This window comes from Polistes fuscatus, unplaced genomic scaffold (assembly GCF_010416935.1).
Source record: "Polistes fuscatus isolate 324 unplaced genomic scaffold, CU_Pfus_HIC Scaffold2, whole genome shotgun sequence".
Lineage (NCBI taxonomy): Eukaryota > Metazoa > Arthropoda > Insecta > Hymenoptera > Vespidae > Polistes > Polistes fuscatus.
This window is the reverse complement of record NW_025113096.1, coordinates 7,266,895-7,285,911: the sequence shown is the minus strand read 5'-3', so window position 1 is coordinate 7,285,911 and position 19,017 is coordinate 7,266,895. Positions and strand designations below refer to the sequence as shown.

General features: G+C 27.3%; 3 protein-coding genes across 4 annotated transcripts; 1 reads left to right on the top strand and 2 right to left on the bottom strand.

Annotated features, from left to right (window-relative positions):
* Positions 1-4,328: 4,328 nt before the first annotated feature.
* On the bottom strand, positions 4,329-11,868 carry LOC122516727 (rab GTPase-activating protein 1-like). 2 transcript variants are annotated; one of them, XM_043634779.1, is made up of 17 exons: positions 11,469-11,868; positions 10,798-10,976; positions 10,561-10,723; positions 10,270-10,483; positions 9,938-10,121; positions 9,505-9,870; positions 9,125-9,397; positions 8,865-9,033; positions 8,526-8,767; positions 8,215-8,403; positions 7,975-8,100; positions 7,706-7,891; positions 7,445-7,619; positions 5,579-5,769; positions 5,461-5,520; positions 5,195-5,386; positions 4,329-5,065 (listed from the first exon to the last, which is right to left on the bottom strand). In XM_043634779.1, exons 2-17 carry the CDS (start codon positions 10,966-10,968, stop codon positions 4,829-4,831), a joined length of 3,138 nt encoding a protein of 1,045 aa, XP_043490714.1. In that variant the 5' UTR covers positions 10,969-10,976; positions 11,469-11,868; the 3' UTR covers positions 4,329-4,828. The 2 variants fall into 2 exon arrangements, with proteins under 2 accessions (XP_043490714.1, XP_043490715.1); XM_043634780.1 differs by having other exon boundaries at positions 10,270-10,468.
* A 1,077-nt stretch (positions 11,869-12,945) lies between these two features.
* Positions 12,946-15,018, bottom strand: LOC122516726 (cytochrome c oxidase assembly protein COX15 homolog). Its single transcript, XM_043634778.1, has 5 exons — positions 14,721-15,018; positions 14,512-14,638; positions 14,127-14,259; positions 13,422-14,049; positions 12,946-13,337 (listed from the first exon to the last, which is right to left on the bottom strand). The coding sequence occupies exons 1-5, from the start codon at positions 14,880-14,882 to the stop codon at positions 13,074-13,076; spliced, it is 1,314 nt and encodes a 437-aa protein (XP_043490713.1). The 5' UTR covers positions 14,883-15,018; the 3' UTR covers positions 12,946-13,073.
* A 66-nt stretch (positions 15,019-15,084) lies between these two features.
* On the top strand, positions 15,085-18,744 carry LOC122516725 (xaa-Pro aminopeptidase ApepP). Its single transcript, XM_043634777.1, has 6 exons — positions 15,085-16,115; positions 16,344-17,462; positions 17,553-17,879; positions 17,957-18,087; positions 18,171-18,346; positions 18,449-18,744. The coding sequence occupies exons 2-6, from the start codon at positions 16,354-16,356 to the stop codon at positions 18,569-18,571; spliced, it is 1,866 nt and encodes a 621-aa protein (XP_043490712.1). The 5' UTR covers positions 15,085-16,115; positions 16,344-16,353; the 3' UTR covers positions 18,572-18,744.
* Positions 18,745-19,017: the final 273 nt, after the last annotated feature.

Here is a 19,017-nt window from a genome sequence, read left to right as displayed (position 1 = left end):
TAAACAATATATATGGAATATCATGTAATACATAAATGCAATTCTACTATAAAGTGTATATTCATACTATTCAATTATTATTTAATACATTTTGTGCCATATATCTTATAATAATATTCAAATTATGTGAAGAAATTAGTTATTACTATTGAAATATAAATTAAAATTATTTTTTTTGTAAATGCATTAAAAAATAATAAAATTTGCAAAAATATATTTTTTTATAATATAAAATTTTTATCATTCTGGCATTTGTATTTATGGAAAAAATTCTGTAAGAATGAAACTGCATATCTTTTTCATTTTACTATTATATGGATATCTTTTATTAATAAACAACTTAAAAATTCTATATATAAATATTAAAGAAATATTTATTTATATTATAGTATTTACTTACAAGAAAACGGAACGAGTTGTTCCCATAAATTCGGGGCGAAACTTGGTACATTAGGAGTATTTTAGAGTATTCATTCATTAAAATATTGCGTCTTTATATTTTAATGAGTGAACGCCCTAAAGATATACTCCTAATGTACCAAGTTTCACCCCGAATTTATGGAAGTAACTTGTTCCGTCTCCTGTAAGATCCTTCTCCGTGTTTTCCACACATCATATAATTTATTTGCAATGTGTCCTTCTGATATGTTAAAAGAATGTTTTATTTAGAAAAAGCATTTTACAAATAGTACAGAGATGTGATGTTTATTTCAGTAATTTTATTATAATATTACAGGGTTTACAGTGATAAAATAAATAAGTATATGCGCGAGTGTACATACGTACATATGTACATTATATGTATGTATATGCATACACACACATATACCTACAAATACACACATGTATATATACAGGGTGTTCCATATGAAGTTTTACACTCAATTATCACCTGAACAAAGTGTTCTAAATAGAACTTATTTTATTTCCAAGGAGAAATCTTGTGACAGTTATAAATCTTGTCTAATTGGACGTATCTCCGAGATTTCAAAGTGACCCTTGTATTTTTAAATGGAACTATATGTATATATAGTATAAATAAATAATTATAAATTATAATATATATATATATAATTATATATATTATTAATATATATATTAATATATATCTTTATTTATTTATTTGTTTATATATACATAGGGAAGTAGGATTTTCCATCCAAACTGTGAAAGCATTTAATAAACTAAAATAACCCTTATATAATAATTTTTTTCTTCACCTGTGATAATATATTTTCATAATTTGTTATGAAAGCCTCAAGAAATTTTATATTCCTACAATTTTATGATATTTTACTTTTTTTTAATGTAATATATTTTATATTTACAGAATAAATATCCACAATTTTATGAAAGTCGAGATTGATAACTAAATCGATAGCTGCAAGTTTTAACGAACTAAGATAAAGATAGATACAAAAAATTAGAATACAAATAATAAAAGAAAATCAAATACATATATATATAATTTATACTTTGAAATTAATTACGCAAAAGAATTAAAATTGTTATAACATCATCTCAACATTATTTAACTATTTGATGAAACTTTAAGAAATTAATTATTGGTAAAATTCAATTACATAAATTTACAGAATAGTTAGTATTCTAATAATATATAACCCTCGATGCGAACTCAAGTTTAAAATTCTATGAAATCACTTTAAATATGTTCAATTATTTTATATAGATATAGCGTTAGAAGACTAAATATATTATTTTACTGATTCTTCTATTGAATACTGGGTCATTATTATCAGTGCGTTGTGATGAGATTCTTCGATCCTTTAAATATTTCACAATTTTCTAAAATGAACTAAATCTGGATGAAACACTGATCTAGATAATATATCTAGATTTTTCCGTATTATACTTAATTATATTAAATGAATATCTGCAAAATTGAGAGAATGATTTACAGTGAAATGTCTGTGAAGCTCTGATCTTATTAAAAATCTATCCCCATTAAAGTTCATATTATGATCAGATTACATGTATACATATATTTATAAAACTTAATGCACACAAAGTAGTCTGTATTATATCTAATTCTCCTTATATGAAACGATATTAGAAATTGTATGAACTTATACTGCAAAATGCTTATAAGATATTAAGAAAATTTTCTGAAATAAAAGGAAATAACGATTGTCATAATTTGTACAAAAATATAAATATACAATACTTATTAAATATATATGGCTCTTTTTACTTGAAAATAACTGACTCAATAAATATAATATCGCTTTTATAAAGCTTTGGAATGTGAATTTAACGCGTACAGAATCAATCAGTAAAAAAAGTAAATTAAGTGATTAATCTCTTTTCAATAGTATTTAAATTGTAAATATCAATTATATAAATGTGTAAGTTCGTCTATTCAATCAAAGAGTATGTATATGTCAGCGTTAAATTGTATACTTCAGTTAAGTCGTGTATAATAGTATAATGTATAATAAAAAAAATTTTTTTATATACCAAAACAAATAGTTAGAGGAAATTAGATTATGTATAAATTTACACAGGCGAACAGTTATAGTATAAGCACGTTCAAAGTCGACAGAAAAGCACAACTAACAAGAAATTTGTTTTTAAAGAACAGAAACAGATAAGAACGAATCAACGAGCATTCATTGTTCGCGTTTATTTTATTTTCGTTTTTATAGTTTTCAAAGGGAACCTAATATAAATCAATAGAGAAACTCTATCTTGAGGAAGGCCTTAAAACGAAGAAACGCATATTTTCTGCCTTCGAACTTACTACAGTGCAATCTAAGCAGATATTGAAACGAATTCGAAAAATATTTGTCTTATATTTGGAATCAAATGTCATACTTTAACACATTACTCGCCTCTTATAAATTTATATATTATTTAGTTGAAGTACGTAATTTTGCCTTCTTTTATATTTAAATAGGTCGGTGTAGTTATTTTTGGGTTTAGCTAGTCATTTCACGAATTAACGGATTTGACAAAATAACGTCAACATATATATATACATATATGACGATGTGACGCGCGTATACACAATTTTTTTTTAAATTATTTAAAAAATATTGAACTTAAATTTCTTATGAAGTAAATAATATAAGTAAAAACTTTATAAGCCGCCTTATTATTTTTAAAAGGTACCTTCTACACGTGTACCTATGCGCTTACAATTATTGATGGTTACTCATACTACTACATTTATTTGTTTTCTTCTTTTCACTTTTTTATCTTTTGTCTCGTTTTCATTATTCAAAACACATTAAACGCGATATATAATATCAACTTTTGATGTATGACTGAATATTATTCTCAATACTTTTTATCTAACAATTAAAGTACTTCCATAAGCTCTAGGTATTAATTATATAAAATGTAAATAAAAAGATTGAGTAAATGCAACTTTTTCATCCTGTTCTTTTTTTTTAATAATCTTAACAGCTCAAGAAAAATAATTGTGTGTATGTATACTTTAGTCTAGATATATAATATACACATGCATATCGTGAGTGCTTTGCAACACTATTTTTTAAATTTTAAATAATTGCCATAGAAAACATGGGATCAATATTTTCGTTTCTATAATTTATTATTGTAAACAATTTCTTTTATCTTCATACGCAACATCATTTTTAATATATTTTTATAAAGAAATTGTTTTAATGCTCATATAGAAATCTCTCTGAAGTTTATTTGCTTATTTAGGTTTCTTCTCATTACATCTTGGTCACTTCTATTGATACAAGGACAATAGTACTAACTTCAAGTAAACTAACTCTGTCATTTAAAATCACATATTAAGGACTATTCTAAAATATGCATTACGGTCTCTTTTATGTAATTTTATTAAAAAAAAAAATTAAAGAAAATAGTAATTAATAATTAACATATTAAATTTTACATTTAACATATTAAAGATTTATAAAAATAAATATGCATATTAAAAAATAGTCTCTTAAAAATAAGAAAATTAATAATATATATTATTAGTATAGGAAATAATACAGCTGAATTAGTCATAGGTATATTACGCATGCGTTACATAGTGTAACGAATACATAGACTTCATAATGTTTCACTTGGCTAACATAACATATACATGGTGCATCCAAAAAAAAGTGAAATATCCGGGTTAGATGTGATTCTACATGTAAAAATAAATCGGAAAAAGGAGTAACTATTTTTCGTTTGAAACCCTGTTTCCAAAAAAATTGTGTACGAATATTTTTTAGGGTATGCGTACACTTAACTATCTTTCAAATTATTTATCAGCTATAAACATTTTCTTTCGTTTATACTTTTGTATATATTTGGCTCTGTAATGTTTATATTTTCTCTTCACTTGTACGACTTATTTCTCTTACATTAGTCTGTTCCTATTAGACGAACTATAACAATGACGCAATAACAACAGTTGAGTATTATAGACAACAATTTTCAAGTCGTAGCAGTCCAGGCAGAAGAGTAATACAGAGAATAGATAGAGAGTTTAATTAAGTGCTGTTTCTTCTATGATTATTACAAATCTAATGGTAATAAGAGGTCCTCAAATCTAGAATTTTCAAACACGATTTTCTTTAAAGCGGGGTTTCAAACGAAAAAATGTTTTTCTTTTTTCGATTTATTTTTACATTTAGAATCATTACTCGCTTAGTTGTACCACCCGTCAGGATACATCTTGTATATATACATATACCTAGATCTATATATCTGTTACCATCTACTAATGTTTGGCTTATTCAATAAAAATAATGTTATGTGATGTTTTCATTGAGAGAATCATAATTTTCAAATGTAATATTCAAACATAATTGTACACATCATGAGATCACTTACCATATTACACTATTTCTTTAAGACTGTCACGACTATCACGGCTACGCGAATGTATTATATGATGATGTACGTCATCTCCTGGAGTACTATCGCGTCTTAAATCTCTTAATGACGAAGGCCCTATAACTTCTCGCTTGTTGGCTACTTCTTTTATACTAGACAAAGTTTTACTAAGCCATGGCCAACTATTTCGTGTCACTTGAAGTTCAGAAGCAGTTGCATGTAATTGATGTGTCAAATCCTATATTATATTCAACATATATCAGATTATATCCTTGTATATATAATAAATTTTATAATATTATTTAATTATATATCTTATATATGTATTGTGTATATATATATATATATATATATATTTTAAATTTACCTGATTTCTACATTCTGCTTCCACGTGTGCTAATTTTGTCTGTGCCAATTCTAATTCTAATTCTCTTACTCTTTCTTGTACTCTATGTAACATAGGATCAACTCGATTTTCTAAAGGATGTGCTATGTCTGCTAATATACTTGATGAATCCATTATGCATGTTCTACATTTGTCACATCTTGATACCTTAGACTGTAAAAAGTGTTTTATCTATTATAGTGATTTCTGCATTTAACAAACTCAATAACAGTTGATATATTATTTACCCGTAATTCACTTAAAGTCGCTTTTGCAGCATTATAATCATCTTCCAAACGTTGACAAATCTATAAACAAAAGGTTTATTACACGAGTGCACTTATAATTTAGAAAATTGTTAAATACCTGTTTATATTCAGCAATAATAATATTACTTCGACGGCTCTCTGCATCGGCTCTTGATACCTCACGTTGTAGCATTTCTTTTACTTGAACAAGTTCTGCTTCCAACCTTAGCTTTTCTTCCTCATTTCTTGCAACTATACCTCTTAATTGTTCCACCTCATTACTGTATTCATCAGCATTTTCTTGAGCCTCTGAATAAAAATAATATATAAAAATACATCGTGAGTGTGGTTATATTTATGCTTAAACACTATAATACTTGATGCAATTTTAATTTTCTTTCTATATAGTATCTGTAATTTGCCTTTATATATAATATTTTATAACATTTTTTTAAAGAGAGATCAATACTTTCTTAACATTATTTATTAAATATGTATATTACTTATTATATTTATTTTATTATATTTATTTTAATAAATACATTTCTTTAAATCTATCTAAATCATAAACACATTAGTAATTTCTAATTCTATCAAAGTTCATGCAAACAATGATTAAAAAAAATAATACAACACCTTATCTTCTGTACCTTTTCACTTTCTATCTATATATCCATACTTTAAATTAATATTATGAAAATAATTATTTTTTTCTTTTACCTTTGAAATTTTAAAATAAAAATGATATTATGGATTGAACTTAAAATAAATTTTATAGCCAATTTGTTAGTATAGTGTTTATGTTTTTGTATAATCATAATCTTTCATGCATCTCTTTGTGTAATAAGTTAAAGCTTTGTTATAATAGGATAACTAGGATAAAAAAAAGGTAATTGATAAAAGTAAACAATATTCTATAATGATAATTTATTTTTTCAGTAAGCTATGATTAATAATTTATAAATTAAAAGCGATATAAATTCTGCATTCAAATAAAAAACAAAGAAAAGCATGGAAAATGTGAATATTAACAAAATGATATATTATAAAATAAATAAATATTCAACACATAAGAGAAAAATATTTTTGAATATAAAACTATGTAGATCTCATTCTAATTAGAAATGTTTATTGATAAATATGGTATATGGCAAACAATTCTAAAATATTTATTGAAGAGCATAACGATATACAATAATAATAGCAAATCATTTTATTTTGCAAAATAATTATAAAAAAGCTTTACCACCACCTTTCTTCTAGAAATAATATGAAGAGTATACTTTTTATACTTATTATAATTTTATATTTGTGAAATTTTGACTTCACAAATAGCTACATAAAGAATAAATTAAAAATATCTAAATAAAGAAAGTAATTTAACTTTTCTTTGAAGGTTTTTATCCCATTCAAAAAATACATTATTACGTGACTAGAATCACAATTTTTACCTTGGTACATAACATGAAGCTTGTGCCACGTGCATTTGCGCACACCAACATGTATAATGCACGACCAACCACACCTACACGCACGCATAATCGCGTTCGCGCGTACAAACACAAAACAAACACAACGCACACACACGCACGACAATAGAATTTCAATAACATTGATTATAATATGACATGTTTATGTGCTATATATTACGTGCTATCTTTAAAAAATACAGGTATAACATTAAATTTATATTATGAATATTTTTTGTTAAAGATCATTGATTAATATTTATCATGTCACAAATTAAATCTGACTAGTCTTTTGGTAAATTGTCTTAAAATTTAAGTACTACATTTTAGAAATCGTATACGTCAAACCTCTTTAATAAACAAATTGTTATACCTTCTAGAATGGACATACACTTCGACAAGTAATAACTTTGAAGTAGCATATAAAATATATATGTTTACTCCAAAGGATTATTTAAATTTTTGTATGTTCTATATACATACTTGATTCGTTCAAACATAAAATATAAAATTACCTTTTAATGTCATGAATTCTGCTTCATATTTCTTCAATTTCTTCAATGTAACGGAACAGGCCAGTTTCATTACATAACGCGATATTTCTTCATTTCTGCAACGCTTAGGCAAATGGACTCTAAAGTACTTTAAAATGCTTTCAAAATCCAATTGTAATAGCTCTTTTTTGCATAACTGCAAATGACAAAAGGAAAATCGTTGATTTGTTATTTATAATAATTAGATCATTCGACTTAAATATTCGTATAAATAAAACTTACCATTAACAATGCAAGAGCCACCTGGAAGAGAGTGTCAAGTCCTTGTAAAAGGAAAACATCTAGGATGTGAAACACAAGATATAATGGAAATCTAGCAGTAAATAAAGTCAAAAACCATTGTGCTGCGAACATATGTGTTTCAACACCACGATCGCAGAAATGTTTGTAAAGTTCAGGAAGTTGATCCTGAATAAAATAATATTTATAAATTATAAATATGGAAGATATAATTGTATCACAGTCTTCAATCTAAAAATGATTTGACTAACCTCTATTAAGCGATTCAATTGATAAAACCTCATGTGAAGATTATCAAATCTGTCTTTGTATAAATCTCGTAAACCATAATCGTACATTAATTTCACTAGAACACAAAACGCTTGTTCTTCTGGCATCTACAAAAAACAGATCAGATTTAAATACTAAAAATTAAAATGTGTGTGAATCAACAATACAATAATATATGAATAATGTGTAAGATGTTTAGAAAACTTCTATTAATAACTTACATGTAACAGTAAACTAGCAACTAAAAAACTTAAACCCTGACAATATCCAACTTCTTCATCATATACTGCATACGCTTTACTTATTCTGTATAAAGAATCTTGGCCTAAACCACCAGTTTCTTTGAAAAAATCATGTGCTGGAAATGTTCTGTTGATATCCCTTAATATAACACTTTCACAGCTACTTTCCTATTAATATATTTCATAAATATTACTATAGCAATATTATAACTTTATATTATACAGAGTATCTTATAACAGGTGATATAAGGGAACAGGGATATTGTATGAAAATAATCGAATATATTAACCTTAGTAATCAGTGTTCTATACTTATCCATCATTTCCTGGGAATTGTCACAATTACTTAAGCGTTGCCATACTTCACCACGTAATGCTTCAGGAATTCCTTGTTTTGTAAGTTTTATTAAAAGTTTCGGACGTTGCTCGTTAATTTGCCAACTTTCTAGAACTTCTCCCCAGCTGGCCAATTCACCAGCAGAACAATCTTTCGATACTTCTCCTGTTCCACTTAACATTGGCTCATCTCCATCTGTATATGAATAAATTAAAATATGTTATTGATTTTCTCTCTCTCCCTCTTTTTAAAAATTGTATTATAATATATACTAAAAGATATTATTAAAAACCTGAATCTATTTCCTCTTTAGGAGTTAAAGTGTCTATGCTAGTCAAAGAAGACGATCTAATTAAAGAAGCTAAATTAAGAGCAAGATTTAATCTATTTCTATCTAATTCTCCTGATGTTTCTATACTTTGCACCTCATAATGAACTTCACTTCCATCGCCAGATATTATCTGTAGTAAAAAAAGTTAACTTTATGAAACTATACAATGTTAGTCATTTATATAATAATAAGATTATTCTTGCATTTAAAAAGTCTTTTACCTCTTTAGAGTTAAGATAAAATTGTTGTACTAAATTTCTTTTATTAAAGTACCAAAATCTCTCGTTTTGTGGAAATACTTTAACAGGAGTTTCGATTACGAATCTGACAGGTTCCCTGATACCTCTAATAACTAAATCAACCGCTACTGTCATGAATATTTTGCCCTCTCTAGGTGTCTCTATGTTAAGAGTTTCCAAAGCTGGATCAGCCGGATCCCACTGGCCACATATATTGTAACATCGATCCTGGACGATTGGTCCAGTGCTTACTTGCTGTAACAACAATAATTTTTATAAATATGATATACATGTCATATATATATATGGAGAGAGAGATAGAGAGAAAGAGAGAGATTTCATGTCAAATTAATATTGCATACCATTTCAAGTAATCGCATGTCACTATGTTTCACATTACGTCCTGGGCTAACAAGAACACCAAAACATCTTTCAACTTCAAGAGTAATACCTCCTTCTTTACTGGAAACTTGTTGAATACTCAAACAAACTTGCTTTGCTATATTACTCCGAAATTTGAAACAATTTCTGTCCTTAGGAACAGTACTAAACCCACCTTTTCCATCTTCTTCCTTAACTTCCATGGTAACTTCAAAAATAAATACACGAGAATTAACTTTTTCACCGCCTGAATTATAATTACTAAAGTCACTTCCTGTTAAAGAATTTGTCATTGATCTTGGTATTCTATGGAAGGCTTTAGAGAAACAAGCTGACACTTGTCCAACCTACAAGTATGAGAACAATTGATTAATAATGCATATAAAGAAAAACAAAAAATAATAGAACACTTACTGCTTCTGGTATATTACATCGAAAAACATGACATTGATAAATAGCAGATTCCAAAGTATCTCCATGAGACCATGTAAAAGCAAAACATGCAGCACACAATCCAGTACTTTCTCCACGTGCATAAAATAGAATTCGTTGTACTTCATAATGGGCAATTGGTTGCTGAGTGGCAGCATCATATAAACTATAAAAAAAAATAAAAATTAAATGCTATTTTTAAACATTAGATGTTATTTTATTAATCATAAAATTTAATCTAACGTTTTATTATATAATTTTATAAATCTTCAATTTATACCTTATCTTATATATTGAATTACTATACTACTTACACAACAGAACCTTGGGAACTACTTGGTACAGAGACAGAAATTTTTATACCCAGATTAAGAGATTGTTCAGCATTTAAAATATTCATATTACGCTGTATTTCACATTCTGATTTTGGTGCATTTATTGCTGCAGCTCCCAAATATGTAACACCATTGAAAATTGTGCATTCTTGTTGAACATGTGACAATGTACTTAATTCTAAAACATACAAATCTTCCTTTTGCAATTTGTAAATTTTCTTTTATAATAAACCCGTCGAATATTCTTAAATAAAGACAAGTAGTACCTACCCTCTTCTATAAAATCATCAGGTTTCATTACATCTTGTTTTTCTGTGCCATTTATACAAGAACTAACATCATAAAATTGGCTGTGCCCTATTTTTTTAGCTTTTTGTTGAGGATTTGTTAATTTGTAGTCTCTACCCTCCATTTTTGAATCTTCCGTTAATACCTTTAACCATTTCATTCAATGAGTAAGTAAACAATTACAACTCAATTTTCTCCACTCTAATTCGGTTTATATACCTCACGAAGATTATTTTGTAGATCTTCTAAATTTCCGTTATTAGCAATTTTTAACATCGGTGCTTCAAGTAACGTTTGCTGTTGCTTGGTAGTACCTTTGTCATTCACAAATTCATATTCATCGCTGGTTGCCACTGATTCCATAGACTTGACACTCATACTATCCTCCATAACTATATCTGGAATGCATTGCATTTAATATATTTCTTATTCACCTTGTAAAGATAGATATTTTATTACATTTGATTTACTAGAATGGAATGAAATCCGTTGTGACAGAGTAAAGAACGAAAAAGAAAAAAAGTAGAAAAAAGTTTTATTGTATTTATTATCCACATATAGCACTAATAAATATTTTATAAATGAGACAGAAAATATAATATTTTGAAAGGCAGAATACATTAAAATATCTCTTTAAATATTATGAAGTCTGCCTCAATATTTATTAGATATAAATAAATAAAATGTAGTATACAATATTCTCTCTGTAATTCTATCACATAATACACAGTCAGATAGAAAATTCATATAGAAGATGTTCATGAGATGAAAAATACATTAATGATATCTCTCTGTGAGTCCAAAAATTGAGCAAATTGAGCAAATTAAACAAAAGAAGAATCGCGTGTATGAAGTTCGATGCGTCATAAAGACATAAATTAGGAACTAACTCAAATCTGTGATATTTCCTTTTCCTGTAAAGTCCCTTGAATCATCTGATTCGCATAGTTTATAGGTTCTTTTGATGTTCGTAATACTTTCCGAATAATATTTCAAATTCTACTTCTTTTTTATGCCTCCCGCTAGAAATGGTGATTATTATCTTGTTTGTATGACAGAACGAAAACTTGTAAGTATACCGGTGCTCACAACCGTTTTACCGATCATTAAAATAGTCACCGAGTAAAAGTAAAATATTTCGATTTTTCACGAAACCCCGCTTTTTTCCACTCCAATACATCAAATACGCTAATATTACATGAGTTTTCGGAATTAAAACTATTGTACTTGACAGAAACGACAACCACGGTGTCCGCCATTCGAGCAATACGATTCCGGAAGTCTACCTCACGAAGATTCGTTTGCGAGCGCGAAAGAATTTTGAATCTTTCATCAAATTATAAATAACAAATTAGAAGTACGTAATAATGAAATAATTATTAATTAATATTAATAAACAGATTTTATGAATATCGTTAAAATATTATTTTAATTTATTTTGTTGTCTTTACAGAATTTTCCATATTTGAAATTATGAAGGATAATAAGTCTCATAATTTCGTGATAGGATAAAATAGGGGAAGAGATATGCATTCATATTCCTGAATAAAATATTAAATAGATAAAATTAAGCAACATTAGGAATAAATATCGGTATAATTAACATAATAATAAAGGCAGATGCATGATAGATGAAAAATTTCTGATGTGTAAGAAATTTATTGAATTTTAAGTGTACCAGCGTTAAAATATGTGCAGTATTTCATACAGCACTGTTTACAAAGCAATATTTACATTAAAGCTTTCTTAGAAAAACATTAGGGTGACTTAACGATTTAGATAACCAATTAGATCACAGCATTTTTGATAATTTATGACGTCTCAATATAGGAACGATCGAAGCGCATGCTCTGGTAGAAATGTGCAACATTTCGCGGGCGCATGTGTCAAATGCTATACACTTTGCATACATTTTATGTTTATCTTGGATATAGTTATTAATATTTTTTAAATAGGTTACAATATTTGTTGTGTAGTGAATTGCAAAAATAGCAGAAAAAACAACCAATATAAATTTTACACGTTTTTAGTAACAGATATCCTGAAACAACTGACAACATACCAGTCTAAACTCATTGATTGCTTAATTGATTACAAGTTTGTATTACGTAATCATCCATCATCACCATGTTTTGATTATAAAATTCTTTCAAATTGATTCACTAATACACTTTTTTAAGAATAGACATTTAATATTATTATTTTTATTATAATTTTTTTCGTTTATTTTCCTTTATATCGTATTGGTATAATACTAAACAAATTCATTGTCAATTAAAACATAATATTGTGAAGATTCTCTAGTGCAATGATCCTGCTTCATTTGAAAAATAAATTTAATAAAAATAAAACAGTATTTAAATTAACGAAATTTACTTATTTTTTTTTTAAATCTTCAAGGAAGAGTAGTATAAACTGTACGAGATATACAGCAATATACTTTTTTATTTTATTTAAAATATCGTAGTATAGATTTAACAAAATTTTAAACAATTTTACTTGACCAACTTTTTTACATATTTGACATATTTTAACTCGTGGCAGAGCCAGAGTATACTACTTAAGAGAATAAGACTACCACACTGATGAGCCGCAGCAAGCGGCACTGGCACATAATACAATAAAGTTAAAAGGCCTAAAGATACTTGTAAATAGCCCGCACCCAATACAGTATTTACAGCTGTTTTCCCATAACCAGGAAGTTTATGTTTTCGAGATAATATAGCTATAATATTTACTAATGCAAAAGATAATATACCCTGTAAAAAATAAAATATTAATATATATATAATATCATATAATATAATATCGCGTATACGTTATACTATATGTTACGAACTTACCAGATATCGATGTTGAAATTGCGCAGTGGTTGGATTTTCGGTAAAATTTTTTAATGTCTCAGGTATAGCAAACAAATCATCAGGTATCCATTTGCCACCCATTTTGGGAAAAGTATTGTAAATAAGTCCTGCGTCCATACCCGCTACGAACGCACCAGAAATAGCAGTCAAAAATATCATTCCTTTCGTCGAATGAACTAAATATCTGAACGGTTGTAATTTTTTCACAGCAGTGTTAAAATTTTCGATACTAAGGCTGCCATTTCCTATTTTTTTTGCTGGTATTAAATAGCTCAGAGCGTTGTATAAAAATCCTGAATATATTAAGAATGCTAATCCTAAATGAGCAGCAAGACGATACTGTGACACTCTCGGTACATCCGAAGGTTCATTAAAACGATCTTCCAAACCAGATTTTACCATATACCATCCCATTAATCCTTGTAAACCAATCAATGATCCTAATACCGCAACGCGTATTTTCATTTCTGATTTAAGCATACCAGAAAACCAAAAGTAAGTTGCTGGTATTAAAAATATACCACCGATTAATCGACCCCACGTTCTATGGAAATATTCCATCCACCAAATTCTCTTAAATTCGTCCAACGTCATATCCTTATTAGTTCTATATAAAATAATTATACTTAGAGAAATGCTTATATATGTTAACGTGTAATAGAAAATAGTTTTTTGTCGTCTTACATTTTATATTCAGGAAATTGTTTATAACGTTCAAATTCAATATGCCATTGATCTTCATTAGTTGGCATTTTTTCTCCAAGTAATTTCCAAGTAACCATTGATAAACCTGATTCAGTAAGCCTGGTGATACCACCTGTAAATATAAAAAAGAACAAACAAGTAAATCAATCATAGAAAATATTTATTTAACAGATATTTTTATTTATACTTGTATAAATACATTTTATTTAATACAAAAAATAATATTAGAATTACAAATAATATTAATTTACAATTGAACTATTATTTGCTATTGTGTCGATATTTTACTTTCCATATGTTATATCGATAATGATTTGAATGATTCGATGGACTTGATTATAGAATACAAAATAAATTAATGTACCTAAAGCGACAGCTACAAAAACCATTCCGCCGCAAACAAGTAACCAAGAACCAACTATTTTATCTGTATTTTTATTAGCTTTCGATGAATAGTTTATTGCTATTGTACCAGACCGTCTAAGTGATTCCTAGAAATGATTAAAAATGTTTAGTCTGTATAATATGAATTTTATATTTGTACAATATTATTAATTAATACAAATGAAATACCTTTCGCAATAAAAATGTATTTCTTTCCATTAGTGCAAAAACATTTTGGAATACGTTCATTCTTGGCTTGTTGTTCGTTAACAAATTTCTCCAAGGTGATAAACATTTTGTTAAACCATTGTTTGTTAAGGACTTGGAGCAATATCGTGTTACGTTTAACATGCTATTTGATTTAATATTATTATAATCTTATATTAGTTCCCAATGTTATATCTTCAATGTGTTTTAATATAATTATAACTTAAATTGTTTTTTATTTCATACACTATTGTTATTTTTTTTAAAGAACTTAAAAGTGTTATATAATTTATAAATACAATATTTATATTATCTTTTTTTAATAAATATTATAACTTATTTTAATAAAATTTATAACAAATAGAATTGTAGCGATGCAATGATGCAATAATACAATCTAATATTTAATATTATTTCAATATGACTGCTGTTGTCTGTTATTGTTTATATAATACTTCATAAAATTTGATAAAAATCAAACCGGCTTTAAACGTCAAATATATTTAACATATATGACGAGATTGCGGATAAAAATTGAGTTGTCTGCTATAATATAAACGTTGCCAACTTTGAAGTTAGTAGTCACGTATAATTATTAACCTTAATAATGTTATCAAAAAAATTATCTGCTACATAATAAACGTTACCAACTTTAGAGTTAGTAGCCACATATATTTTCTAGCTTCACCAATGTTATCAACAAATTTGTGTGTTATACGTGAATGAGTTGAAAAGTTTTTAACCTAAAATTTTAAACATAATTTATTTTTGTGGTCAAACTAATATTTATCTAAAAAAAAAATAAAGGTGATATTTTAGTAAGGCTCAAAACTTTTCAACCCACCCACGTATTACAAACGTTGCCAACTTCGGAGTTAGTTATGTACCTATGATTTCTAACCTTAATAATTTTGTATAAATGTACCAATAGTATAAAATAAAAAAGCATACTCACATTTTTTGTCAGTCACGAAAAATTAGTTTCAAAGAGGTGTTTTCTATTAATATGTAGTATATTAATATTTTTAATTTCTTCAAATGTGTAAAGTGAAATGTAAATACGCGTGATACAGTATTTAGAGTAATTAATCTTAAATGCAAATTTTTCTACGCAAATATGTTTCACATTTTATAGTGTTCAATATAATAATAAGTACAAGTCAATATATTAGTATAATATTCGAAGTTATATTTAGAGTTATCAGTTAAATGTTGATAAATACATTATCTGATAAAGATTCTTTCTTGTCTTGGATATCTTTTGACAATTTTAAGAGATTGTGATCACGGTACAAGTTAATTTTATCATTTGTGATATTGTTGATAAAGTTGTTTATTTTAAGCAATAATATAATACAGAAGAATATTAAAACATAGGTAAAGTAGTATGGAAGATTTATTAGTTATATAAAATACAAGATTGTTTTTTAGATTTAATTGATTTTTTTATCTTGTCCAGAAATTTAAATATTAAAATAGGTATAATAGGAAATTTGGATGGTTATAAATTCTACTTGAACGTTAATTATTTTTTAGAGTTTTCGTTTACGTAACACACATATTTAATTATCGATTTTGATTTTTCTATTTTCTTTTTTACTACAGATACTGCAATATGGCACAAAGTGGTCACATAAAATTAACAAAGCTTCGAGAATTAATGAAAGCTTTTCAAATAAATGCTAACAAAACAGTGGAAATTCAAGCTTACGTTGTAACTTCGGAAGATGCTCATCAATCTGAATATTTAAGAAAATATGACCAAAGGCTTACATTTATAAGCGGGTTTACTGGTTCTCTTGGTACAGCGGTGATTACTCAAAACAAAGCATTACTTTGGACAGATGGAAGATATTTTACCCAAGCTTTGTCACAATTGGATCCACCAGAAGAATGGACCCTTATGAAAGATGGTTTATTAGAAACACCTCCGATACAGTCTTGGTTGGTTTCTAATTTACCACCTAAATCTATCATTGGCGCTGACCCTAATTTATTAAGTTATAATAAGTGGATTACATTGCAAACCACTCTTGTTGCCGGAGGACATACTTTATTTCCAATAGAAGAAAATTTGATAGATAAAGTATGGGGTATAGAGAAACCATTACCTGTATCAAACAAGATCATTCCGCAAAAATTGGAATTTTCTGGTGAGAGCGCAGGCGAGAAAGTAAAACTGTGTCGTAGAATAATGGAATCTATCGGCGTGAAAATGCTTATTATTACTGCTCTAGATGAGGTTGCGTACTTTTTAAATTTAAGAGGTTCCGACATTCCTTATAATCCTGTATTCTTTGCATTTGTTGTTCTTACTAAGGATGAATTACATTTGTTTGTGGATATTCGTAGCCTTACAGAAGAAGCAATACAACAAATGACTAATGAAGGAATTATACCCAATTACCACCCATATAGTGATATACATGACTTTATTAAATGCGAAGCTTCTTTTAATAAGAATAAATTAGTATGGATAAGCAATGGCTCAAGCTATGCCATTCATTCTGATTGCGAAGAATTAAAAAAGCATATTGCTATTTCTCCCGTGTGTGTAGCTAAGGCAATTAAAAACTCCATAGAAATAGAAGGAATGAAAGCTGCCCATAGACGCGACGCGGTTGCACTTGTAAAATATTTTGCTTGGTTGGAGGATAAAATAAAAAATAAAAAAGAACTTGTTACAGAAATTTCTGGTGCGGAACAACTTGAAAAATTTAGATCGTGAGTATTATTAATATCATATATTTATTTTTGTTTATGTTGCATATCTTGCTATATACTTATACTACGATCTCATGTTACTTTTTCAAGAGAACAAGAACACTACGTTGGTTTAAGTTTTTCTACGATTTCATCTGTGGGTCCACACGGTGCCATAATTCATTACACTCCATCTCCAGAAACAGACGTTCCAATTACAGATAAAGAATTGTATCTGTGTGATTCAGGAGCTCAATACAAAGATGGAACCACAGATGTCACAAGAACTTTGCATTTCGGTGAACCTACCAATTATCAGCGCGAATGCTTCACCAGAGTATTTAAAGGGCAATGTCGTTTGTCATCTACGATATTTCCTTTTAAAACAAAAGGAAATTATTTGGATACATTAGCACGCGAAAGTTTATGGAGTGTCGGGTATATAAATTTATAGGAATATCTTTTTTATTTTGGAATATGTTCGAAGTAAATTTTTATTAAATAAACAATTGCAGACTTAATTATTTACACGGTACAGGACATGGAATAGGATCTTATTTAAATGTTCACGAACAACCAATTGGTATATCTTGGAAACCATATCCCGATGACCCAGGTTTACACCCAGGAATGTTTTTATCCAATGGTAAAATGATTATATTACTTATTACAATGACATTTGTATGTAGATATTAATTATATATATAATATCCGACGATTTCTCTTTAGAACCAGGATATTACGAAAATGATGAATTTGGTATTAGATTAGAGAATATAGAACTAATCGTTAAAGCGGAAACTAAATATAAATTTGATGATAATGGATTTCTTACTTTTGAAACTGTAACGCTTGTTCCAATTCAAACCAGTTTACTCGATGTTTCTTTATTAACGGATGAAGAGGTACGTTTACTCTCGTTTTTATTAATTAAAAACCGATTCTAAGTATATATATCTGTAATTAATTAAGTATTAAATTATTAAAATGAATGATTTTGATTACAGATCAAGTATTTAAACGATTATCACGCTAAATGTTTAAAAACATTATGTCCCTTCCTCGAAGGTCCTGAAAATGCTCAAGCGCGTCAATGGCTTGAAAGGGAAACGCAACCGATATATAAATAATAATATATCATCGGTCTGTGACAATTGAAAATAATAAATATTAATTACTTACGCTAAAATTTTTTAATCTTCATATGGATAATATTTTTTCAAACAATGTATACATTAATTCTAACAGGGATATTTTGTATACGTTTGTAATTTCATGTTATAAAAATGGTTTTAAATAAGAACGAAAGGAGAATATTTTTTATTCAGCTTAAAAAATAGTTTCCTCCTTTTTGTTTTATTTTTAAATATATATATTCTTTTACTTTGTTAATTTAAAATTTTACATAAGATCTCCTATCTTATGCATAAATCACTTTTGTTTGTCATTGAATTATTAAACACTTAGAAAAGAAAAAATGTTTCCATTATTTTCGAGGAAGAAGATACAAAAATGGTACCTTTATTTTAAAAAAAATATAAATAAAAAAGAACGGATATTATATTATATTTTAATA